The 27,243-nt window shown below is 37.1% G+C and overlaps 1 protein-coding gene across 1 annotated transcript; it reads right to left on the bottom strand.

Moving 5' to 3' along the window:
• COG2 (component of oligomeric golgi complex 2) lies at positions 1-27,218 on the bottom strand. The gene is made up of 18 exons (XM_005423245.2): positions 27,186-27,218; positions 26,583-26,744; positions 25,787-25,852; positions 24,797-24,877; positions 24,090-24,193; positions 22,756-22,864; positions 20,859-21,038; positions 19,730-19,854; positions 18,335-18,461; positions 14,461-14,600; positions 11,401-11,462; positions 9,994-10,145; positions 8,110-8,310; positions 7,310-7,382; positions 6,035-6,177; positions 5,375-5,514; positions 2,053-2,233; positions 1-447 (listed from the first exon to the last, which is right to left on the bottom strand). The coding sequence occupies exons 1-18, from the start codon at positions 27,216-27,218 to the stop codon at positions 346-348; spliced, it is 2,181 nt and encodes a 726-aa protein (XP_005423302.1). The 3' UTR covers positions 1-345.
• Between the last annotated feature and the right edge of the window lie 25 nt (positions 27,219-27,243).

Below are 27,243 nucleotides of genomic sequence, written 5' to 3'. Positions count from 1 at the left end.
TGGTACATCAAACATTAGGAAGACAATTTATTACATATTATTTTCAACATAGAACTTTGTTCTTGTACATTTCAAGTTGTACAACAAAAATAAGAAAAACATTTTCTTCTACTTTTATTCTATAGTAGAAAGTTTAGAACTTTGATTGCTTTCCATATAATGGATAACTGATAAAGTCTCAGTCTTTTGGTGAAGCAAGTTCATCAAGGCAGAAGATACACTGATTTGCTGCTTGAGATACTTTAGGAAGCACTTAATGGCTATTTATTTGGTAAAACAAAGCAGAGTTCTCTCTCTTTCTTTTAGGGACATTGTTTATCTTCAATCACATGTGTTCAAAAATATCTAGGATGGCTCCATTGTAGCTTGATCCTTGGCAGTTAGAACCAGCTCTGCAAGGGCTGAAAAGCTTTTTATGCTGCTTGTTTCCAGTCCCATCTTTCGGATCTAAAAAGATACAGAAAACCCATTAATTTTCTTTAAAACATTGAAAACCCAGTAATTATTCTACTTAAAATACTTAGTGCAGCCTATGTTTTCTCCTGCACTGACACGTGGCAAAAAACACAACTGCATATACTGCAAACTGTAAATATTTGCATCCAGCTTTGCTCAGTTAAGTCTCTCTGGTTACAGAAGTGTCTTGCAGGGAAATATTTCACCATCTTCTAGGCAACTTGTAACTAAAGCCAGCTGGAAGTTTCCCAGTGAAGCAATCAGAAAGAGAAACTTGGCTGCAGTTTGTTTTAATGCATTGATTTCAACTGATCCTTTTTTTTTCCAACTCCAAATGAATTTTCTGGGCAATACTTTAAAGATCAACGTGAATACATCCAAGAAGAGCCAACAGCATGATGGTGAAAGCATTTCAATAGGCTGCAAAAGCCTATGGTTCTAGCCCTGAACTTCCTGGGAAACAAAAACAACTCTACAATTACAGAGGTTGCTGCAAGTAATTACTTAGCCAGGAAATCTCTTGTTCTGACAATAAGAAAAATAGGGCCATGAAAAAATGCAGAGTGCAGCGAAGCAGAAAAATCTGGATCTAACTAAAATCATAATGAAGTGATTCTGAAAAGGTGTTTGCTGCTGGACCTCTTTGTAATAGTCACATGTACCAAAACATCTCCCAAATGATTATGAATAATCTGTCCCAGTTCAGCTTAAATTCACACTGCAGTGATGGAAAAGAAGAACAAAAGCTCAACCCCAGGCAAAAGCTGACAAATAATAGTTTTTGTTAGTAATATCTCCACAGTTTCACCCAATTGTGATTAGTCTCATATCTGAGAAAACCATATCTGAGAAAATCTGCTCACACACAAGCAGACTTAATCTACCTGTTAGAATGCATCAACAGTATCTGCTCAGAAACAAGATCAGACAACTCCTCAGCATAATGTTATACACTTAGTTGGAATAGCTATGATAGAGTATCATAGTTGGAATAGATATGATTTTTAGCAATAAAGGAGTACAAAACAGTATGTTTATACAATTTAATGTAGCTACTGCATACAGTTCTTGGAATATTTTCTGTTTTGCTATTTAAAATTTCATATTTGGCACTGAAAAGCACTCACATTATGCAGCACAACAAATCACGCTTCAGGCTGACATCCCCACAGCTCTTTGGAACAGACCCTGACCATGCAGAAAGTCAGGGCTGGAAACACCCCAAGACAAACAAAAGAAGAGCCATAAAGAAGTTTCTATCAGACCTAAGTCAGATCCCTGCCCTCTCATCTGCAAAGACAGTGTTTCTTCTTAATGCTTCCAAGCACTGAGCAGTACTTGAATTTTAAGTAGTAAGAAATATAAGCTTTGCTTTTGTACAAGAAAGGATAGGAAAGTATGCATTGCTGAAGTGGTATCTATAATCACCAAGGTCTGAAATCATCTCCTTTATACAAATGTGAAAACACAAAACAAAAGCCCAAACCCAGACCAGCAAAGCTTTCAAGACCAAAACTGGAGTCAAGGTTCCCTTTCCTTTTCCATCTCCGTCCAAAACTATTAATAATAAGAAGAAACTTGTTTGTTGTAACTTACTTGTTCTCCAAAATACTCAATGTCTAAGGCCAGCTGGAGTCGGATTTTGTTATCATCACTCATGCCCCCATTTGTACCAACAGGGTTTGAAGTTGCAGTTCTTCTTGCTTGCTTCAACCTTTTTAGACTCTCTTCCATTTTCTTAACAGAACTGAGCACATCAGATACAGTTTCATAATACCTGAATTAAGGAAGGTTAATGAGAAAGAAAAAATTCCACTTTACAGAAGAGCCTATTTCATACACAGAAGTACATCACTGGCCTGCTGAACAATGCCAGAAGGAATGGCTTCCCTTGCAAAGAAGCTACTTATAAGCATTACCAATTAACCAGTATTTCCATTATTTGTTCCAGAGGTTAATCTGAAGATTGCTATTCAGTCTTGAAGACTCTTCATTGCAACATTTTTGACTTGTTCAAGATGTTTGTACTCAACAGTGACCAAGGAATGCAACTGCTCAATTTTAATCAGTAAAAATCAGCCCCTCTTCACAATCAATAGACTACTGATAATACTCAATTTTATAAACAGGACAGGAATACCAGGCTGACAGACCAAAACCCACATATATTTAAGCAAGTTATAAAAGTGTATATGACAACACACATAGGCACACCAGTCAGAAATGCCTATTTCTAAAATGAAGAAATTGATATAAAAAGGAGTCTCAGGAAGCTGGCAGGAAAAGTCAGAAGAACCCTAACCCTAATTTAGAAATGTCAGAGATAAAATAAAACACCACTGCCCACGAAGAAAGAATCCACATTAAAGAAAGCATAGAATCAAACATCAACTACTCAATAAAAGTTCAGAAAGTCTTATGGACTGAAACCCCATGCCTAAGTGGGAAGAACATATCAGCATATCATACAAATTAACAGATGTCCAGGACAGTGAGTTAACAATAAGAAGAGAAAACAGAGCAATAATGGGAAATTAAAAGATCCATGACAGAAATTACCAGATTTGGCTATGTTCTGTAATTGGCTAAAATACCTCTTTCAAAGAGCCTCTCTATGAAAAATATTACTCTAAGAATTAAGAGTTGAAACAATCTTCCTGATGATTTTAAACAAGCAGGCAACAAAAAGCAGAAAAGCTTCTTAAAAGGGTAATTAGATAGGGATGGCTAAAGAAGAAGTGCTCGCCAGCGCCATGGAAACTTGTTTTACGACAGCATTCTATGAAAAGCAAAAGTATTCCAGTAAAAGTCAGTCATGTCCTCTTTTCATATCTTGGTATTTCCTAGTCCCACTCACTTGTGATTAATTCCTACTTCTGTTGTACTCCTAAATCCTTCTGCCATTTAAGCAAATTTAGCCCCCAGTGATTTTTAACTAGTTTATGCTCTTTTCTGGTTTTTTTCATTTGGATGTGAATGGATAATACATAAGAATGTATTATCACAGCAAGAAATTAATTATTTGCATTTGTATTCTCAATAAATAAACTACAATACTCCTCCATGTAAGAAATTCAGTTCCTTTGACTTGTCACTTGTCAGTGAGGATATTTTAAAACAAAATTATGAAAATAGTAGCAACAAACCATGAAAACAGAATTTGACAGAAAATTCTAAGGAATTAAAAAATGAACCTGCCAGTCTTACTGGTGTTTAACCACTGCCACCATGCTTAACCTAAGTTTTGGAAATTGAAGAACTGCTTTTTGGGGGCAAAAAAGCTCTGGTTGGGTCCAAGGAACTACATAACAGCTACTCTGCATGGTGTCACCAGATTAAGCTTTAAAAGCAAGACTAACCAGCGACACAGATGTAGAGAGACAGACAGGAATTCACCCCTAGATATTTTAGCTCAATAACCTTGAGAGGATTGAGATTCCAGGAATCTTTGCAGTTCTTCAGCAATGTTACTTAACAAATAACAATAAGCTTTTTTCCATGCACTAAAAACTGGTAAAAAGACACCAAGCTTGAAAAAAGAGGTTTTGTGCAAAATGAAAATGCCCAGTGCAATCAAGATCAACCTAAGCTTAGCCCTGTCCAAAATTAAGAAAAATTTTAAGGATAGTTGGTGAAAGTGTAAAATTGTCTTACAATTTTGTGTCTATTCTGAAAGGTACCAGAAGAGGAAGAGTAGGGAGCATAAGGAGGCAAAGGACAAGAAAAAACTTGTGTTCTGACTACGGTTTAAAACCTCAGTATGACTATGTGGTTAAATCTCAGGGGAAAAAAAATCAATCTATGCTCAGCAGCAGCCAACAGACAATATAATATGCAAAGAATTATTGGGAAAAACCATGTAAGGACAGACGGAAAGCACATTGTACTTTAACCTGTATGGATTCTTCTGATGTTATCATCTATGGTCAGAAAAATCAAAGAAAACCAACAAAGAAAAAAAGTCAAAGAAAACCAACAAAGCAAAACTATAATGATGGGAAAAGGAAAAAAACCCCATCCAAATAGGCTAAGGTGACTCTTTAGTTTTAGGCAAGGTTAGAGATAAAAAAAATATAGCTAACACAAAGAGTAAATTGTCCACAACACAAAAAGTAGGAGGTATCCTGTGAAATTTTCTGGCAGAACTTTCAAACAAAAGCAAGTATTGCTGTCTCACATTCCATGCTTTAACTGGCAGACCTCACAAAATGCAAAATCCCTGCTCAGTAAGAATTTAAAATACAGCAGTAAGAGTTTAAAATACAGCTAGACTGATGGAAAAAAAATCATTAAGGAACCTAATGCATATGACTACTCATGTTCAAAAGCCCTCAAGATGCTAACTAGGAAACAGAAGATCTGCTAAAGAAAGTATTACTTTATGACTGCCTTATTAAAACCGTGAACAACTAGCCCTTCAGCAGTTTAAAATGCCCAAAGCCTTTTTTTAAACCACTAAAAAGTTGGATAATCATTGCATACATTGAAGAAGACAAAGGACAGCAGAACTCCAGGTCTTGAAAATTCGGCCACTGTTCATTGAAAGTAACAAGGTTAGTAACTTTCATTGAAAGTAATGGGTTTAAGGTCTTACATCAATTCTTACATCAATTCTGCACATCTTTAGTTCACTGCTGCATTCCAGAACTAACCAAATATTCAAATGTCCTATCCACCTCGTCATGGTTTGTACAGATCTGAGCAGGAACCAGGTCTTTGCATTCCCTGCCCAGCTTTTCATCTACTGAACACGCAATATGAGAGTAAATCAAAGGAAATACATCCCACCTAAAGAATGCTGTATTTTGATTTTCTTTACAGTTGTGTTAATTCCTAGCATTTTGTTTTTCCCTGTGCCTGTTCAGCAGACATTGGAGTTTTTAAATAAGGCAAATAATGTTCTGTATGGTTTTCTTACTTCTGTGTGCTTTCAGAGAGAGCACCTTCCAACCACTGATGAATCATGGGCTGCTTCAGGGTATCTCTGTAGTCATTCTGCAGTCGGTAGAAGGGCTTAAGAGCACTGTCAACATAAGGTGAAGCTTTAGTTGGCACCTCCTGGCAGATGACAGGGAAACAAGTTGGGGAAGAAGGAACCAGTCATTTACTTACTCAAAGTATCAACACCCAATTCTAGCACATGTAAAAAATGCTAATCCTGTACCTGAAGCAAAGAGATACATAAACCATTGAGGACAAGTCAATGAAAAGATCCTTATACAGGAAAGACACCATCACAAAATTATTCAGTAGCATTATACAGCAGTGAAATACAGAACAAGGCTCAAAATGCCCAAAGCTTTTTCAGAGATGCATGTGCCAGCCATTCCTATTACCAGGGTATGATCCTGAAGACTCTTTCTGCTCATGCTGATTCCAGACAAAGCTGAGCAGACTCAGTGGCAAAACGGACTATTACACCTTTGTTAAAATACCTACAGCTTTGTACTATATTTCACTAGGTTGAAGACATTGTCATGGGCTCTGTCAAGCAGATATGGACAGGCCTGAAGAACTCACAATAATCTCAGCACAGGCCCTTCTGAGATTTATTATTTCATTTATGAGCAGCACTGACCTTGTTGGTTCTCCTATATAATCTTGGAACTTCCAGTGCACTCTTCAGGTATGCAAAGGAGGACTCACTGAGATCCTGGATAATCCTGTTATTCAAGGTAGGCACACAGGCTGATAGAGAAGTCTTTGAATCTTCCAAGGCTCCTATTAAAGTAAAAATGCTGAAGTTTAAACTGAGCTACCCTGCCCAAACACAACACAAGTTACGTGAATCCCCTCAGCTTCCTAATTCCAGTCACTATCTGGTGTCAAGTACAGGCTATGCTTACCAAATAAATACACACTAGCCCCTTATAAAACACTGCCAGCAATACCAACCATTCCTCAGCCAGAAACACAGATAGAGACAAGGAAAGAAAGTGGAGTAACAAAAGTAAAACAAGTAACAAAGTAACATTCTTCAGGTTCAACGTTTTTCCAGTATTACCAATGAAGCAAAGGCTTGAATCAAAAGGCTCTGACCTTCCAAAGAAACTGTGTGAAATTCTCTCTAAATTCCCTATGGAATTACTGGAATATGTTCAACTCAAAGCCGTGATTGTAACACACCATCTACTGAGCAGGGGATGTGCACAAGCTCCTACATCTTTAATAGACCTGGAGATCTATCAGTAGTTTCGATTTAGAGATTTCAGCGGACTTCATGATGCAGAACTCCTGGCTATGCTTGCAGAGAGGGACTAGTTCACTCATGCATGCCTAGCTTTAATTATTAAATTAAAACCAAACTCCATATTTCACATAAAGAATGATGAGATGAAAAAAACAAACAAATGAACCAAAGAGACAAACCCAAAACCCAAACCAACCCAAAACAAAACCACAGAAAAAAAAAAGGAGGCTAAAATACTGAATAGCTTCTACCCTCTGAAGTTAAGGTATTTAACTATGATACTTTGATAACCCTCTCCCTCAAATTACTTATCAGGCCTAAGACACATTTTAAAAAAACATTTTCGTTTCCACTGGATAGTGGAAAGCCTCTCCTTGTGTCTTCTTCCCCAATTATTTCAAAAGTTTAATGATATGAATCTTCTAGGATAAAGTCCTCACTTTCTGGAGAAAAATCCTAAAAGCACTTTAGCTCACTCAATTTTAATTGCTCAGCATTTTCTAGACTCAACAGATCTGTTTAAGATTGTTTCTATTTAACAATTTAAACAGAAGGCAAATTTCATTAAGTATTTTCATCCTAAATAACGAAACTGTAAAAGTTGATTTCATTTTTTTGGCAGAGGGGATTTGGGAAAAAGGGGAAGGAGCCTCTCAGCTTTACCTGCAATGCAAGATATATTCTTGAAGCCAATCATTTCAAGCTTTGGTTTAATCATGTCTAAGATGTCAGGAATCTGAAAAAAACAACCCAAAACTGAGAGAGATATACACAAGTTATAAAAATTTTAATTCCTTTTCCTACATCCATTAAGTTTGAAGTGCATCACAAAACACCCTCAATTTCTATGGTTTTACTGCATCTCTGTGCAATCAGTACCAGAGGTTAACAATATGCACAGGAATTTAGGCTTACACACTAAATCCTCTACCTTATTATTGTAGTCAAAGGAAATAATTTAGAATTAACAAAACCTCCTGCAATTTACAACTTCACAAATTACAGAAAATTCAGCCTTACTGAAAATAAACACATAGGAATCATCCCTACTGGGAGACAATTAACAACATACATCTCTCCTCAAGATTCTGGATCATTAATCAAGTATAATCATGATGATAAAATCTTTTCCAACCTCAAAGACTAAAACCAGCAAACACTTAAACACATTAAAGCTGAATGTTGCACCACACTCCAAGTTGCAACAGAAACTTCACTACTAAAGGTAAGATTGGCAGAGTGACACTTCACACCAAAAAACTTCAGAAAGACAGCTTGCCCATAATCTGCCATTCCAAATAAGCGCAGAGTAGGCCATGTATTTCAGGTATCAGACACCCCAAGTTTTGGCATTTAAGATTAAAAAAAAAATTATGGTACATTATTTAAAACGATTTAATACCCTTACAAGATGCCAAAACCATAAATGAAGATTCTTTCTAAGTAAAGTCAAAAGCACAAACCCGATCCTGCAGTTTGTCCAGATCTGCAGCAACATATATCAGCTGAGTACTAGATATAGAAGACAATGGCAGGTTTTCTGGAGAAGATCCATTTCCTTGGTCCTCACTGGGGTTGAGGCTTAAAGAAGATTCCTTTCTACCAACTGGCACAGGTTTTTTGTTTTCCTTTGTATTTTCACTGGAAATGGGCCTTACAGAAACCTGAAACATCAAATTGAAGTGTGAACCCTAGCAACAGTGAAGGCAGTTAAAGCTGGACAAACTGAAACAGTATATAAATATACTGTATAAATACATAAAGGACTTGTAAGACTTCAACATTAGAATGCCACACTTTCAAGGGATATTACCAAATACCGTTACTAAAATCTGTAAAAAGTAAATATTAAAAAAATTTGAGTGCACTACAAAGTTGGACGATTTAGAACAAATTTGTCTAAGGTTAAGAGAGGGCAGTCCAGTCCTGCTGTCAAACAGCTCCTTTCTCCCACCTCCTCAAGCTCTCTGCTGTCAGGCAAGTGCTTCCCCTGACAACTCTGTTTTAACTCTGGTACTTATCAGTACTTTGCATGAGCTGATTTAGCTGAGAGAACTAAGTCACTGAGTCACAAAAGAAATTATAAATAGAGATCTTACTGCTATCTTCAACTACGAAAGGGGCATGTACAGAGAAGACAGAATCAGATTTTCCCCTGAGGTACAGTGAGAGAGTAACAGGCAATGGATATGTACCGTAGCAAGAAAAATTCTGATCACACAGGAGGAAAAAGCAATCAATCATTGGACCAGGGTTCCCAGGAAAGAGTGCAATCATCATTTTTGGACAGACTCAAAATTCAACTTAAGAGGCTTTACACAACCTCATATAAGCTGGTCCTATTTTGAGTAGGAATTGGGACCAAATGACTTCCAGAAATCTCTTCAAATCCCAATTACTCTATTGTACTGTTTCTCTAAGGCACAAGAAACAGGGGCTCACTTGTATGGGTGGGAGCAGGCAGTACAAGAGCAAAGCACATTTTCTCTGCTCAAAAGCAGTGATTATTGATGCTCAGTCAGCTGCCCAGGAAACTTTGGTTTTGCATTCTCAATACTAAAGAAGTGATCCAGATGATACCACTCCTTATTTGCAGGGTTATTTTTTTCTGGCTGTGGCATTCACATGCCATCTGAACAGAGAGAAGCTGTGAGACAAGCGGAGAAGAAGAAAACACAATTCTTATCTCTCTTGCTGTGCCTGTGTTGTCCTAAAGTAGAATGCAATATGGAGACTGTTTACCCAAAGTCAGGATGTTTTGTTCCCTTGGCCTATCAGGGCCAAGAAGTGTGTGTGTGTGTCGGATTGTCACGGGACAGTCATGAGAGAATGAGATGAGCGCAGTTCTGTGCAGTTGTGAGCAAGAGCGAGTGCATGGCAGATTCAGTTTAGATATAATGTACATACTATAGTACAATAAAGTAATTCATTAGCCTTCTGATGCTAAAGTCAGATGCATCACTCTCTCTCCCCTTTGTCAGAGTCACTTTAATTTACAATACCTGGCTCTATTTCACAACTTCACTCAATCAACAACACACAAACAGAAGAGAACTAAGATTTTGGCTTCTTGTTTCAGTGGCAGAGGCAGAATTAAGCAGCATGAAGTACAGCTTTGGCAACCACCAAAGCGGCAGACAGCAGCACTGCAATAGTACTCATATTTGTGACTAATCACGTACTTTGCAGTGATACTTTTTATAAGCCAAACTCATGAACTGCTTGAAGGTTAAAAACCATGAACTTCACAAAAGAACTCTTAAAAAGAAGTCACATATTTTGCTTCAGAGTGTCTTTTTGATGGACACACCCCATCAGCAGCCCCTTACAGCAGGCTGCTCTCTCACCTCGCTGATGAACACGGAGTAGCGTGCCAAGATCTGCAGGCTGAGTTTCCACAGGCGGTGTGCTAACAGCGGCACAAACATCTGATCTGACCAGCACTTCACAAGACTCGCCCACACCATGTGGGTGGCCAAGAGACAGAAGGAGCTCCCAGCTAGAAATGATCAGGCAACAAAGGTCAAGTTCCTAAGAATGTTTTTAAAAGATGCAACATCAGTGTAATTGCATTACCCAAGATTTACCCAAGATCTTTCCTAAAAGATACAATCATCAGACAGAAATGTATTAAGCACTGCCTGAAATAAACTCTTAAAATACTATCTCCTCAATGCTTTAGATTTCAAATTCCACTGAAGTCTTGCTGTAGCTGTGCAGGCAAAAGCAAGAAATGAGAATTTGCCTGCAATAAAGGCAGGAACAGCTTGGCCAAATAATCCACTTCAGGAAATAACATTTCCAAAATAATTTTTGGCAGTCTTTTGAAGAAATTACATTAGATATTCCTGCCAGCCCTAACATAATACTCCCTTACCACTAAACTATTGCTCCTCTCCCAGTTATATGAGATATTTGCTATAAATATTTATTTAAAATACTGTACAACAAATGTCCACATTTAAACAAAATATTTTAAAGCAGTTTACACAGTTTTACATTTAAAGCAGTTTACATAGTTTTAAAATTTTAGAGAATACAATTAAAAAGATAAGGAATATGTCTGCAAGTTCCAGACCTATGCATTGGAGTGGTAAGATTTATATATTTTGTCTTCATTAGGATTTTTTTCTCCTAGTTTGCTTCAGAGGGCATGTGTGGATACACACATACAGACATTTAGGTGGCCCATAGATACCTTCTTCATAGATATTCACTCTGTTAGCTGAAATTAGTTATTCTGACTACAATATGCTTCTAATGCATGTATCAGGTTATTCCTCCTGTGCATTCCTCCTCATCTCCTCATAAATCAATGTATATTTTTGGAGCAGACACCAACACTATGAATGACAGCAAGCCTAAATGCTGCCAATAGACAGTCATTTTCACCTCTACATAGTACTGTAACATTAAGAAAAATATGCCCCAATAACACAGCATAGCCTTTTGGTTGTCACTTAGAAGATGTCAAATGCTAACAACTCCTTCTTGCACCGAGGGATGCTTCCATAAGTAGGTCAGTGACAGTTGCTAAAGAGGGGGTTTTTAGTAAGCAAAGTGATCACTGACCAGAATTCTCATATTGCCATCTCTGCAACAATGTTTTATACTGTTTGAATGGTTAATCAGAAATAAGGAAGCTCATGTGAACCATGGGCTGCATGTTACCGAATACTCAAGAGACAGAGTGATCACTGCTACTTATACAACTGATTCCTTTACAATAAATATTTTTTGCAAAAAAAGTTTACCTGGTGCTTCTTCTAGTGTATCTGAAAGTGCTTCTTCTAAGGCCCCTGCTATTTCTCTAAATCTGTAAGAAAGAAAAATTTTGAATATCACAATTTGTTGCTTAAACTGATGCCTAAACATTTTTCAATGTTTACTTTAGTATTATTTCTATGTGCTATCAATGGACATACACACATTTTAAACTTAACACCAGCATTCAAACACTTGAAAGAGAACATTTGACATTTTACAGGTACATACAAAGCCTGTACTTTGGGATATTATTAAAGTTGTGGTTGCAAACATCATCAAAATGATAGCTCACAGAGTGACAAGTTCTCAGCTTTTTGAGGAGGGAAGTTTTTTGTTTTGTTACTGTTTTTAAACTATAAGCAATCAAACTGACCTTCTTTAACCTTCAGGTATGTCACATGATACTGGAGCTCCAGATTTCTACATGTTTGTCAATGAGCAGTAACATAAGGTTCTGCAAACAATTCTGTACCTAATAAAAATCAATAGTTCCTCAAGGACACCTGTTTTGTTTTTTTTTTTTTTTTTTTTGTTTAATTCCCCTTTTAAAATACCCTTTTTTAAAAAATCACATTCAAAGTAAAAAAAAAAACCAAACCAAAATGACATCTCCAAAATATTTTAGGTATACCAGTAGAAGTTATTAAAACCTCTGACACTTTTCCATCCTTGCATCATTTTAAGTTTCCCTGTACAAAGTTCTGTTGTCACTGGTTTCCTCTTTTTTACTTTTATGTGCATCATAGTAACTCTGTAAGTCTTTCTATCACACCTAGTAATTACAAACCTGGAGGGTTTCTCTTACAGTCTCTTAACTATCATTTCCAGATCAGGACAGGAGCCCACCTAGCTTTTTTTGCTCAAACTCCTAATGGACTAGGATGGATGTTTAGCAACTAAACACATTCGTGAAATGGCTTCAAAACCTCAGTTCTGTCTATGCCCTGCTTCCATCAACAGAGCAGCGCCTTTAAGTCTTATGATGCAAACGATATGGGAACAGAATAAGGTTTTTAACAATGATGTAATTTTTGCTGAGTATGTCTTACATAGGAAATAATTTCCCCGGTGTACGGCACAATCAGCCGTACTGACATAACCGAAAGAATGAAACACAGGAAAGAGTTACTAGTGCTGTTTTGCCTGCACTGCTACAGAAGAATGCCTGAACATCCATCTCTTCCTCAAAGGGTCATTTCTAAAGGCTTTAGTAATGGCTGATTTTTCTGGGGAATTTCTGTAATTGAAAAAAGAAAACACCAAACAATCTTAACTATAAATGCCGAAGCATGAGATAACAGTTCAATCAAAATCTTGTATGACTTAAAGGATATTAATCAAGAGAAAGCTTCCCTGATATATATAATTAATATGTTGTATTATTTTCACAATTATGCACTGAAGAGTTCATGGGTACTTCCAAAATTAGATTCCAATATAAAGGAATACTATCATTTAAGACGAATCAGCTGCTGTTATCCAAACATTTCTCAAAATAGTACACTATTTAGACTTACAGTAATCTTGGATTAAAGGAAAATGATTTTTTAAAAATGTTTTAATCAATCAGAGCTCAGAATACCTAATGGGAAACACTTTTGAAGAGAAATATGCTAAAGTTTGATCAATTGGTCTCCTACTAGAAAAGTTGGACTTGAAACAAAAAGGGCAATTAATGATACATATCTGTTAAAAGGTTCATAATGGCTGCATTTCCACAGACACTTTTAGTCTGTGCACCACTATGTAGTGAATACTCTTGTCCCTTCCCTTGGGCCAGCATGAATATTTGTACAGTTAAGTGGTTTTGGGAAATCGACTGGAGTTGAAAATCAGTCTTTCTTTTCCCTGAGTAACAGGTCCTTATCAGTTCACTACACAACTGCAGGAACAGATGCACAAACAAAAGAACAAATCAGGGTATCAGATGCTGTGACTACAGTTTTACAAAACACCATGAACCACCAAAATATTAATACCCAGCTCCCAGCCCCATGTTCTTGTCACTTATATTAACTCTACCACTCATAAGATTCCTAGATGGAATTTTTCAGCACAAGTGTAGATTCACCCTGGATTAAAGAAACTGTATAAACGTGACTATGGTAGTGTTATCGCCAATTACAGAATTGTGCAACAAAAGAGGCCACTAAAAGTGATACAGGTTAAAAATAAACATCAATTTCTCTTCCTCCTCTTTTGGAAATTCCACTTTTTGTTCGTTTGGGTTTTTTTAAGAGGTTCTCAGAAGGCTTTGGACCAAGACAGATTACACATGGCACAGCTGGGTCACAGCAGACTTCATCAATGGTTCTGTTCCTTGTCTGGTGGGTTGCTCTCCAGCCCTACAATTCAACATGTAGACTACCCTTTCTAAAAATACAGTTTTATATTCTATTTTGTTCATTAAAATTCTAACATTACTAGAATTAAAAGAGGGCTTTCTTGGGTCTCTCTGTTCTTTTCTAGCTGCAAGCTCTGTAAAAGAAAATATTATAGATACATCAGACCTGCTACTAAAAAATCCCAGAAGTTACTACTTAGCTCCTCAGGAACAGGGAATAGGAGGACAATATTTGGGAAGGCAATGTTACAATTTAAGGAGTACATCCTGTGAGACAAAAAGAATGTTAGAAACATGGCTAGGTCTGGAAAAGCTGAAAGTTCTTAATTCCTTTAGTTCTATACCTCTAAGAAAAAAGATTGCTTCCCTCACAGTTAAGTATTCCTCTGGATTTGCAGAAGTAGCACTCAACATACAGCTTAGTTTCAGGGACACTGGAGAAAAATAATTTGAAACAAGAATTCAAGACTTATGTAGATCCGTTCCTGAAAGTCTTATGAGTAGCTTATCAAATCTGGTGTAGCAACACAGTACATATTGAAGAGTAGTTATGTGTTTTTCTGCTAAATTGTTGAAAGATATATAAAAGTTACTTGACATAATTCAATTCTTAATTTCATTTCCATATGATTTGTTGACAAGTGAGACTTCGAACAATGAGGAGGTGTGACCTTAAGAGTGAAGAAAAAAAAGGCATCCCAACCTTATTTGAAAATATACAGGCAAATTCCATTTGTTGTTAAAGCTGTGGTAAGAGGGATGAGCTCTTAACCGCTTCACGCTGGCCTGGGAGCCACACTGCCGTTCGAATTTCCGTACAAAATCCATACTGGTGGTGTATTTCTGCAGGAAGAGAAGGAGCACTCTGGTCACACACAGGCTCCCAGCAAACAAGGGAGGCCACCACCCATTCAGCAGAACACTTGTACCATGCTACAACTAAGCTCAAGGGTCAGGATGGGCTGACACTGCCCCTCAGCACCTAATCATACAAGGCTAAAAGCCTGGACTGCAGAGATACCAAAACCAAATTAGCTTCAAAGCTTTACTTTATGGTAAGGACACTTCTAAAAAGCATAAAACTGTCCAAGCACGCTGATCGAGCAGACCTGATCAGAGATTCATGACCATTTCTGAGCTCAGTCACGGGAGTGGTGCTGCACAGTACTAACAGAGTCAGGTGCAGCAGATAAAACTACACAACAAGGAGAAACAATCAGAAATGAAACTCATAAGTATGCATAGCCAATTGCACATGAGAATGGAAGCACAATATTTTTGTCTGTTACACAGGACCTGTACTATAAGAATTTCTAAAGCTGTTTCCCTAAAAATGTTTTGCAAATACCAAATATATGGAGAAGAACTTCAAACAATTTCAGATAAACTAACTTCATCCAGTGTATACTTCTAATAAGATGTTTATGAATAGTATTAAGTTGGTTGCAAGCAAAAAAAAATTACATTAATCCCCAAACATACTGTGGATTTGGTCTCAATAGTATGAGAACACTGAAAATAATGCAATAATAAGTTAAATCATGCACAAAGCAGAAAGCCAAATACTTGATGAAAACCAGAAGTAAAACAGCACAAAAAATGTTATTTCATACAAAATAACCTTGCTAACAGACCACGAAACTTAGGTAAATAAATTTAAAATCAAAACACAACGGCAGTTAAAATTACTTCTATGAACTGAAAGCTAGTTTGGTTTCTGTTCAAGTTTCTTCTATTAAAAAAAAATTAGGAAACAGTCATAAAACCTATCATATATTCTCATAAATCCACTACTGAATTAATGAAATAAGCCTGACAATCTCTCAATACTTCTGACTTCACTGTAGGGTTAGGGCTCAATCCATGATCCACAGCACTACGGGAGCCATGTGATTTTGCCTCTTGTGAGGCAGTAAAACATTATCAGAAGCCCCTGCGTTGCTGCTTAAAGGGCCTGCTCTCAAAAACTCCCCTGTGAACAAAGGACGTGAACTGCCACAGGGATGCTTCAGTATTGTGTATCTCAGTAAGTTCGTAACTTTCTGTTAAAGCTATAACTACAGAATACCTTTCTTGTGACGTGGTAGTCTCAGTGTCAAGATAACATTCTGAAAAATGCATAGAAAACCTTTTAAGTGACTACTTTTCTCCTAACCTGGTTGTATTTATGAACCCATAAAAGGTATGGGAGTTAAACCCAGACTGAACGACAGATGAGTTCTCTTTCAGGCCTCCTTTTTTAGACAATAAACCCAGCACTTTAAAATGGCAAACAAGCTGTTAATGCTCTGCTACCCTAAGTGTAAGTCAGAGATATAAATCAAACACTCTGTAGAGACCCATCACTTTCAAAACAGAAGGCACCTCAAGAGACATTTATCTCAATATTGAAAACATTATATCCAGGAGAGGGAATTAACTGCAAGACTGCTTCCTATTTCAGCTTCTAGGATTGGATTGTTGACTGCATAGTTATTTAAGAAAAGTAAAATCAGGAACCAAAAGGGAGCAATTCTCAAACAGAGAAATCTAAACTTAATCTTAAATGAATGTTTAGGGATAAAAGAAGTATTCTTTTAAAATACCCATAAATCTACACATCTAACTCAAAGAAAGGCACATCAACCTGAAACTATTTTAAAAAGCCATGTTGCACAAACGCTTATTTTAACATAATTTTAACATACTTAACATGGCCAGTCTGATTTTTAAAGGATTTAAAACCAATCTTTCAATCCCTCTCTCTCCTCTACACCTAAAAACCCCTTAAGGGAAAACACATCATACTCAAACTGTTCAGCATTAAACCTATACATAGGTATATATGCAAATATACATGGAGAAAAAAACTGTTCTGCATTTCTATCAACCTAGAAAATGGACACAAGATTGTTGTCTAAAATTTGTGTAGCATTGCTTGGCTCATCATCAGAGCAAAACAATTTTAAAGGGTTTTTCCCTCCCTCTCAATTCAGAACTATTAGTCTTTAGATAGGTGTAACAGCATTTTTACACTTGGCATTTCAACTTTGTATTGATTTTAAAGTAAAATATTTTAATGATTTTAATGACTATGAGTCACTTCAGTAGTCAAAAGCAGTATGGAAAGTACTTTGGACTTACTACATGATTTACCTGGAAGTCATGGGTGGGCGCTGGATTTTTACTGGTTTTTTTTGGATTGTTTGGTGTTTTTGAAATAAACCCAACGCCTTTGTTCGCCAATATCAGTGTAACAAAAGACAGGCCTTTTAAGCAAACCTAGCTTTTCTGAAGACACAATACACTCCTGTACATCATGCAGCACAGTACAGCAAAGGCCCAACAAGGCTCACAATCTGCAGTATGCAGGGCACAAGGTGAAAGCTTGAAGAGTGACTGAATTCTCATGTGGGAGGAGGAACACATTATGGTGTCACTTGCATGGCACCACCACAGCTTTCTTCAACATCCATGTAATTTGCTTCTTATTCAGAGACAGCGCTGCAAACACACTCCGTCATGCCTACCTGCTCTCACTTATTCAATCTATCTGTACAAAAGAGATCTTAAACTCCCAGAAAAAATATCTAAGTGTTTAGTAAAAGCAGTTTTGCAGGAACACATGAAGAATCACATGCCTTATGAACCTCCACTGGCAAGACAGCATTTCCTCAAGTCATCTGCCCTGATATGCCAACAATGCCTTCCTTGAGACAATTTATCACTGCCTCCCATCTCTATCTTGAATATAAAATGCTTCACACTAATCACAAGTCAACCTGCCAGGGGAAAGAACTCCAAATTTTTCAGTAATCTTGGTTAAACACAAAGCAGACAGGACATGAGGAAAAGCAGAGAGTTCCTATTTTCTACTTGTGACATACAAGTCACAAGTAAAGCACTGCCAGAGCAGATTTTCATACTAGACCAAGAAATCTATTTCACCATTAGTAAAAGATGATGTTTTAGAGACAGAGCAGCAGTACCAATGAAGAAAATACAAGAGTGACAAGTACTTTAAATTCATTATTTAATGTAAGCTTGTGATACCAGACAAATACTATCTCTGTTTTCTAACCTGATGGCGCTGCCAAACATTTTCAGGCTTTAACTGACTTATGTTTACAACCACAACATAATCTGCAGTACTGCAAGAGAGCAAAAGCTAAAGCAAGCAAGTGAAACAAAGAATTTTTTTCATCTTCCCATAGTAAAAAATAAGTTGCAACCCAGGTATTTAATTAATATGACAGCTCCTGCTATACAGCAGTTCTAAACTTGAGTGAACACTGGAGTCATGCACTCCACCTTCAATAACATTGCAATTCTACTCCCAAAATAAAAACTAATTCATCTGACTAAATGGTGTCCAGTACTTCTGTACAAGCTCTCCTAACAAACTTGAGGGGAGGATTAATTCCTATGAAAATTGAACCAAGTGGTTTGAGATAATCTCCTCTTCCAAGCCATGCAACAACATGAATTTACACAAAAGCAGCAGGGGGGGAGAAGCTAGAGAAAATGACTCTTTCAATTCTTGTGTCTGTCACAGAAATCAGAAATGGAAAAAATGAAAAAAAATTATAATTAATTACCTCATGAAACACATCTGGGTTTCCAGGGTTAAAAAGTGATGGTAATTTCTCTTCCAAACCACGTACTATTTCTGGCCACACAGAGTTCACTAAGAAATCATATCCAGGAACAATATCTGCTTTTTCACTGAAAAAAATTGCAATTATTCCATGGTTATATTTTACCACCAGGCTTCTATTTGGAGGTAGGAATCACTAAAAAATAGATGCACTGCACTAGACAAAATGCAATGAAATTTTTTTACATATTTATACTGATTCCCTAAACTGTTCTTCCTTTGAAGATTTCTTATCCAATTCCACAGTCTTATAAAATCAAAGGTGCTTTTTTGTAACTCTCAAAGTGTTTTAAAAATTTATCAGTTACATATTTTTCAAGTGTGTACTGGAAAATTAGTAAATTTCAGCTGAGAAATCCTAGGTATAATTCAAATTTTAATAGCTCCAAATTCCAAGACCTACCAAGTAGGAATAATGTGACTAATGCAATGAAAAAGAGAACTTATTCCTAATTGTTCCAAACTGTATTTAAACATATTGCGTTTGATGAAAAGATCAAAAGCTACCTTGATTGTGAAAACTTAAAAATTGAGAGCAGAAGAGATAATAGCATTCTATTCCAATTTAGTACACCACACTACAAAGTAGAAACATTCCATTATTAAGAAGAACGATTAAAACTTGCTAAGGGATTGAAAGAATTAAAATGTTAGTAAAACTTAGGAGTCATAAAAAGCTCAGCAATGGATGACTAATTAGAAAAGTAATTCTGCAGTCCCTAGGGGCTATGTCCATAGTTCTGCTAATTCCAGCAGTCTGCTATATTAACCATCCTGCAAAGAGATGAATAAATGGATACAATTCAGTAGACCTGAATTATTTAACCTTGAAAAACGGGTAATTTAATTCCATAAGGAATTAAGCACTTTTTGAGAACACAGTGGAAGCACAAATAAATTAAACCTGTAGTTTTGGTACATGCAATAAATCAGTCAAACCTCTGAGGATATTCCCACTTTTCTGATGTGCAGTAACTCAATAACTTCTGAACTTATGTTTTAATAGCTTTATTATGCTCCTTGGATGAAGTGTACAACCATATTTAATGGGTTCAAAAAACCAAGTTATCTGACCCATTGTATTATGCACAGGACTCACTTCTACTACTGAAATACAGGATTGCCTTTGCTTCCTCTGAAGGTCTGGGCTGCAGCACCAGGAAAGTCTGTTCACTGTTTTGTTTTGAGAAACAGAGGCGTGAAATACAAATCAAACTTGACTAGAATTTTCAGGAAAGGCCAGATAAGTCATTAGTGCACGAAAGCTGATAATGCAAAGAGTTTCAAAGCATATGATACTTGTGACTTCAGTGCAGCTGAATTCCAGGATACTTACCTGGAAATTGCTCCCCCTGTTACTTCCCGCAGGAGGCGGCAATGATGAGGAACAAACTCCAACAGCCTATTGTACATAGCCTGGAGGCCATTAGGGTGGGATTGCACATACTGCTCCACCATCACCTGCCAGGAACAGCTCAATGTTACATGCCAGAAAAGTGAATGTAAAATATGCTGTAATGCAAGACTCACAAAACTCTTAACACCATAACCTCAAATACTGGGATAGTCAGTATATTACTTTTTTTTTCATTATATTTTCCAAGTATAACTTGCCAGACTGAATTATTACTTCCTTTAAAGCAGCACTCTTAACTGCCAAGACTGGCCCCAAAATGGAAAGAAGATCCTTTCTTTTAAATGTGAGCCACTATATCTGGCTCCCAACCCACTACCACATCACTGTCACCTGAAGCAGTCTGTCAAGTTAAAGAGGGAACTGGTAAAAGCTAATCAAACTAAGAATAAAGTAAAAACTCCTTCTAAATGTTGAGGTGGTTGGTCCAATCCCAAACACAGGCAAGCCAAAGCAAAGCATCTTCTGTGACACTGCTAAGCCTTTAACAGAGCTAGCAAATCAGTTTGTCTGGACAGTGCCTCATACTCAGTGAAAAGGGATAATGATAATCTCTGCCATAAAGAGAAGACAGTAGGAAAAGAACAACAGCTTGTTTCTTGGTATTCTTCCACATGTCTGAACACATTTGCCTCTTGCTACATAAACAAGTGGAATGGTGCAGAAGCGGTGAAAGAATAAACCCTGAGAAAACTGAGGGGAAAGTGACATGTCCCACACTGTAGCAGCTGTTACAGCATGTAGCAGACACCCAATGGAAACCTGTCCTAAATGGGAGAGGTTTGGTTCTTTGATTCTTTAGCCCAAGAAAAATGGAGGTAAGAAAAAGAATCCACACTGGATATAACCTGAAATTGGTGACAAGCAGGTAAGAGAATTCCTCCATCCTTTTCTTCTTAAATAGCAACAACAACCAAATTGACATTTTGCTGCAGCTCAGTTCTCCTGTTCTCTCCACAAAGATATTTTGAAGCTCCTAACAAAAGCTGGAGGTTCACAGGAAAAATAAGGATGTTTGGAAAACAAATGGAATTTTTTAATGTTACCTTACCTCATCTACATAAGGTTTTACAAGCACTTGACCAACTAATGCCTCTGCATCTCGTGTTTTGTCAATTGTTGCATAAGTGCGTAGACAGTGGCGTATTATGTCAACATTTGAGGTTTGAAGGCCTTCCAAGAGCAGCCCTTCCAGAGACTGCTGCAACATGGCTGTTATTCCAGCTATACGCTACAAAGAGAAAGAAAATATAGTCAGAAAAAGCCAAAATCAAAGCCTGTCATCATTGTTGAAGTAAATTCATCCAGATGTGTCTAACTCAGCTTTCTATCCTCACTTGAAAAGTACAAAAATTTGATAACTATTAGTGTTCAATGACCATTAACACAAACTTAATGGGCTACTGATGCTATATAAGACAGGATGTTTATAATAAAGCTAAAGGCAATTATTATGTTTTGATATGTTTTAAGTTCCATGGTAACTTATAACAGGTCTGCTTTATCCTGAGGAAATAAGTTAGTAATTGTTCCTTGTTCAACTGAACCAGCATGTGGCAATAAACAAAAGATTCACAGTAAGTGAGCAGGGGTAACAATTGTAGCATTTATCCCTCACTGTCAGAGACTAAACAGACAGCATGTACCCAGCACTACTTGTCAAATTACCACAAACCAATGACACTGAGTGACACTAGCAAACAACAAAGAAATTAGATTCCTTGTGGCTTCTGCCAAACAGCTTCCTCAGTCTACACATATTCTCCTTTTCGCAAACTGTTTTTTCCTGATCTCCCATGACATTTTTTCTACTTGACCTGACTAGTGTAGCAATGAGTCCATTGCTACACGACCTGCAGATATACTCCTGGCTCTATAACTCTGCATTTGAAGGAAGTTCAGCAACATTAACGCAGTCAGAGCTGAACTATGAATATAGCCAGTAAAATTTCTTCTCTTCCTTTTTACATGCTGTTTTGTGTCCATCCACCCTAAAATGATTCATAGAATTTGTACTGAACATGCAAAGTCAGGAACCCAATTGCTGACTGGTCATGAAAGCTACATTCTGACGAACCTTAGCAATAACAGGTACAGAACACAAGTCCTGGCAAACACCATTAGGGAAGCCACATGACAAATGTTCTCCCCACCCCACACACTACTCTGCTGCTCATGGTCACTGCTGCTAGTATCCAAGTTTGATATCCAACTAGGTGGCCAGAGGAGTCTTGTAAACTGTCCATGTAACAACATGATCCCATGGATATCTGGAGCTGAAACAAGTTTATATTGCTAACAGACAGAGGCACAAACTGGAACTCTGAACTACCTCAACAGTTTGAAAGCCATTAAGAATGACACCCTCATGAGAATCAGCTTAAAGCATTACCCCATCTCTATATCCACAGCTTTCTTTTAGTACAAGTTTTCATTTATTCCCTCTCCCCAGTGAATGAATAGAAGAAAAAAGTCCCACCAAAACATCAATTAATCTTTTACAATAGGTAAAAGAGTATACTGGGAGATTAGTAATGGCCAGTATAATTTCAAGAGAAGGCAAACTTGAATATATTCAAGCCAGCCACTACGTAGGCACATTCCATTTATACTGTGGTCTGTACACAGCAGCTAACAAAGCCAACATAAATCTCTAGAACGAGGTCTCAGTATCAGTAAGCAGACGAACTGCAAGATACACTGGGCTGACAAAAATGTCTGTCATATTTCCTACTCTTATTCTCAATAATTTATCCTAAAGAAGTAAGCAAACAGGGCAGAAATCCTCAGAAAAAGCAATAGTTCTAGTCAACTGATAAAAATGACCTCATGAAACCCATTTTTCTCCATAAATTAATTCAATAAAACTCTGTGGAAACAGGCATTTATCTTCCAATTATACTGGTTTTGCTTGACTGTGCAAGTGTTAAGTGTCATGCAATACTTACTGGTCTCACTTTGTCTAAAAGGGGCATTCCTTTGCTTTGTACTGCATGAAATTGTAGTTGATTAAATTCTGTGGCAATTCTCTCTAAAACTTGTCCAGTTAGAAGTGGACTAGAAGAGAGATGATACAAAATGAGAATACACAGTTAGACCCTTTCAAACCAACTCCTTCTCATCCGTAACAGATAGACAGAGCTCTCCCTCAATTTTTTGTAGTTTCAATATTTTGAATTCTGATAGGTACTACTATAATGATTGCAATCAAGCAATAATGACCTGGAGCATGCTACATGATTAGCGCTGTTTTGCAGCTCTAACATGAAGTGGGTGAAGCAGAAGCTGAGAGGAACATAAGCTCTTGCCTCAGCAGTATGAAGCACTTTCTCCTAAACAGCAGTTTTATTATCACATGAAAAGTCAGTCTTAAGAGAGCTCAGAAACTGCACCAGGTGACCTTCACCATCCAGATTTGTTTCTTTCTTACTCTGTCATATAGTAAAACTAATGATAGCTATCTCTAGAGAAACAGTCCTGCCCTTCTCAAGTCCACACAATCCCAATAATGAGCCAAATTTTCAGTTGTTCAAGAATGATCTTAACTACAAACTTAATTCTGCAAAGCGCCTCACCTGACTGAAAACATCTGCTTTTGTCCCTCTAGGTATCAACCTACTTTCTGGTCCACCTACCCCCCACTACCACGTGATCCAGCACACTGAGCTGAAGAGACAGCCTCACACTGTGTCTTCCCTCCAGCTTAAATTGTACTTGCATCCCAGTCAAGCCTTTCAAGTGCATGACTGGTACATCAGTTCCAAAACTGGCTGAACGACATCCTGCAATTCTCAGCAAAGGCAGAGGAAGTGGTTTGACTGGAATTTGTCACAAACCTTCCTTGTACTAGGTTTGCCTTGCCTGCCTTCAGCTATTCTTGCAGCAGTCCTTTCACTTACACATAAGCAGGGAAAACAAGAAAAACTATTTTGTTTCACTTACAAATGACATTAGAATAAAATATAGAGAGTATTTCAGACATTAGAGGATTGGTGACTTCTAATAAAATAAAATAAAATAACTGCACACTAACTTCACAAAGTTTGCTTATTGAAAGCACCATGAGTGATTTGGAACTTTGGAGTCTGAGTTACACGTTCTGTGAATGACTGGCTTGTGGAAGACTAAAACAAAGAAAATACTAAAATTACAATAATTTAGTCCATCAGAATTACATTTCTAAAGATACATCATACTGCTTGTAAATTCACCTCCAACAACACCTTGACATCAAGTTAGTCCTATCAAATACAAACAAAACCAAACATTACAATTCTTTTACCTGTTTCCCTCTAATGAGGACAATTCTTTAGTGCCTTGGGAATGTAGAATCTTCTCAATTTTCTCCACAGACTGAATAACATGAATAAGTCTCAGGACACACATCTGTAATTAAAGAAAGATTTTTCGTGTCTAACCCCAATCCCAATTGATATCACCTAAAGAAAATATTTTAGATGTTCTTAGTTCTTTGGGTTTTTTCTGGTTTAAGTTTTTTCCCTTTATCTTAACACTTGAGTCATGTCTCAGTTGAAGTATTGCTCACATATGTACATAAAACACCACAAATAAATGTTTGTCACAGATGTAGGACAGTTGTTCCTATCCCTGATGTTTTTCAAAGCACAAAGACCAGTGTTAGTGTGTCTCCTGCCCATAAAAATTAAACAGCTGTACTTCAATTTCATTCATAGTAAGTAAATTTATATGCAACTGCAGTCAGAAACAAGAACTATTACAAGAGAAATAAAATCCAACTAAATCAAGTATATGTTTTGGGCAACAGTAAAACAAAGATTTTTGATCAATGAGACACTGTAAAATACGAAGTCTGTCAACCAAAATGTCAATACATTTTACAAGTACAAAATCCTGCACAGTTTGCATCTAGACAGCATAGAACTTTCTTAATTTCATTTTCTCTGGGTTAATGGCAAAATCAAAGGTTTTTTAAGGATGATCTTTTAAAGATAGTACTATCTGTTGTACCTTTTTTCTTCTAATGTCTTCTTGTTTAGTCATCCGGTCATCTACTGCTTGAATTCCCTCACTGACACATGACTTAAGACTCTGTGAGAGAAAAAGTCAGTATGTAAAGCTTGCTTCCCATTTAAGGGTTGAAAAAAACCTAAAAAAAAATCTAAACTTAAGACACAGATTAATAAGATCGTGGGACTAATAAAAGCTACACTACATCAAGTGAAATAGCCATAAATACAACTAAATAACTGAAAGTAGAACTTGCTGCTTGGGTATTGCCACTGCAAATATAATTATTTCCACCATAACCATTCTTTTATTAACTTAGAGAGAACAAATGACCTTTGCCTAAAAACAGGCAATTAACCCACTGTGTTTTTATGTCTTGCAACTGAAGTTATAAACCAGTTTCAAATAATATTTTTCATGCAATAAGGATTTCTCTATGCTAGCTGACCCTGTTTTCTGTTAGACACGAAGGGTGTGATATTTTGAAGGCACACTTATGCAGCAAACATCCCTTTGAATTCACTGCCAAGATGATCAAAAATTGCCCAACCCATAAATACCAAGTCAGTGTGGAGGAGCCAGAATTAGATCCACCTTCAAGAGGGCGTTGTTTTATGGTTAAACCACACACTGAGAAAAGTAAGTCCATAAAGGGACTGTGGTGCATCTGAATTTTCTATCATCTTTAAGTTACTCAAATATTAAAACAGCTTCAAGATATCTCCATAGACTTGTCTTGCAAGAGTCTATTCACTTGTCTAATTTTAGAAACTCTTTATCTCTTGGTTGAAATGCACTATAGGAAACCTAAATTTACTGCAATACAAGTGCCTGAAAATACAATGCTTCTCCTACTAGCAATCTAAGTCATCAGTTTTCAAAGAGAAGTTTATTGTAACAAATATTAACTTGAATAAAAGAGGTTCTGTACATCATATGAGAGTGAGCTGAAGTTTACCAAGCTGTTGACAATGAGTGTTTTTAACATACCATAACTTCTTCCCTTAACTGTCCTAAGGGTACTGAAAGCTGATTGAGAGCCTTGTCCATGCCAACCTAAAGAAATTACCACAAACACATTGATTACTTTTTTCATAAGATCATATGTGAATTACTGACAAAGCCTATCATTTTACCAATACTGAAAGAGAAGTGAGAAAACATAACTTCCTTTATAATTTCCAGTTTTTAATTCAATGCAAAAATATGTTATCTCAAATACAAGCATAAAGATGTACAACTGCTTTCACACAAAGTCAAAAGATAAACAAAATTTCCTCCCATGGAAATTTTTCTTCTCAGAAGTATGTTAAGTCTCAGTCATTGAATCTGTATAATTGGAACAATTACAATTTTGAGACACAAAGTTGGAGATTTTTTAAGATACTTAGACTATACAAAAAGTTTAAAGATTCCTAAAAGAATCCTTCAAAACAGCCTTACTTTTATCATAGCTATTCTATTTTAATAATTAATTTCCTTCAATTTTAAAAGTGCTGACAGTTTGAAACAAAGTTTGCCCTGAGTCTTAACTCCCTAACAAATCAGCTTTTCAAGACAAAATGCATAAATCTAAAACATTTACTACAGGCCAACAGCAATTCTGTATAGCAATTCTGTAAGTTCTACAGGAATGGTGTCTCAGTGCAAGGATGAGAGACCTCAGTTTAAGATGCCTTAAATCATAAAATGCCAAAATAAAAGCCATATACTTTTCATATGAAAAATAAAAATCCCACTGAATCACACTAAGCCTGAATTACAGAGCACAACCAGTAACACTTACAAGATTTGTTGAGAGATTAACAAAATCTGCATAGTCCTTATTTATGAGTTCTACCATAGCAGTTTTAAGGAGTTTGTAATAGAGCTCCAGATCCTCTCGGAGCTCTTCCAACTGCACACGTTTCCTGCAGTCTGACACAAAGTGATCAACATCAAAATCCGCCTGAAACAGGAAACAGAGAAGGATGTAAGTATACACTTCACACAAGAACACACCCAAAATAAAAGTACTCCATATGTCTGTGAGTTGACCAAACTAAAGCCCTAGGGGGAAAAGGCTTTTTAACGCGCTAGTCAAACTCTCCGTTTTTAGCAGAAAAGCACAGAGTGTCGTGAGGCTGATTATCCAGCGACCAGCTCTCCAAAATACAGGAGACTTAAAAAAACAAACAAACCACGAAACAACAGCCAAGAGTGGAAATTCAGTACTGAGAACTACTCTACTCTCTGCAAGCAGCGAGGCCTCTCGCTCCCTTCAGTCTCGGAGCCGGCCCTACCTGGACACGCCGGATCCCCCTGTCAGTGACACCTTCGGCGCTCCTCGCAGCCCCGGCCGGGGGAAGGGCCCTGGCGGAGCTGTAAAATCCCCACCAAAGCTCCGCACCGCTTTCTCCCGCAGGGAACCCGCCACCCCCATCCTCAGGAGGCCCCTCGCCCCTCCA

Source organism: Geospiza fortis, unplaced genomic scaffold (genome assembly GCF_000277835.1).
Source record: "Geospiza fortis unplaced genomic scaffold, GeoFor_1.0 scaffold381, whole genome shotgun sequence".
Taxonomy (NCBI): Eukaryota; Metazoa; Chordata; class Aves; order Passeriformes; family Thraupidae; genus Geospiza; species Geospiza fortis.
The sequence above is the reverse complement of the archived record's forward strand: the minus strand, read 5'-3'. Positions and strand labels throughout refer to the sequence as shown.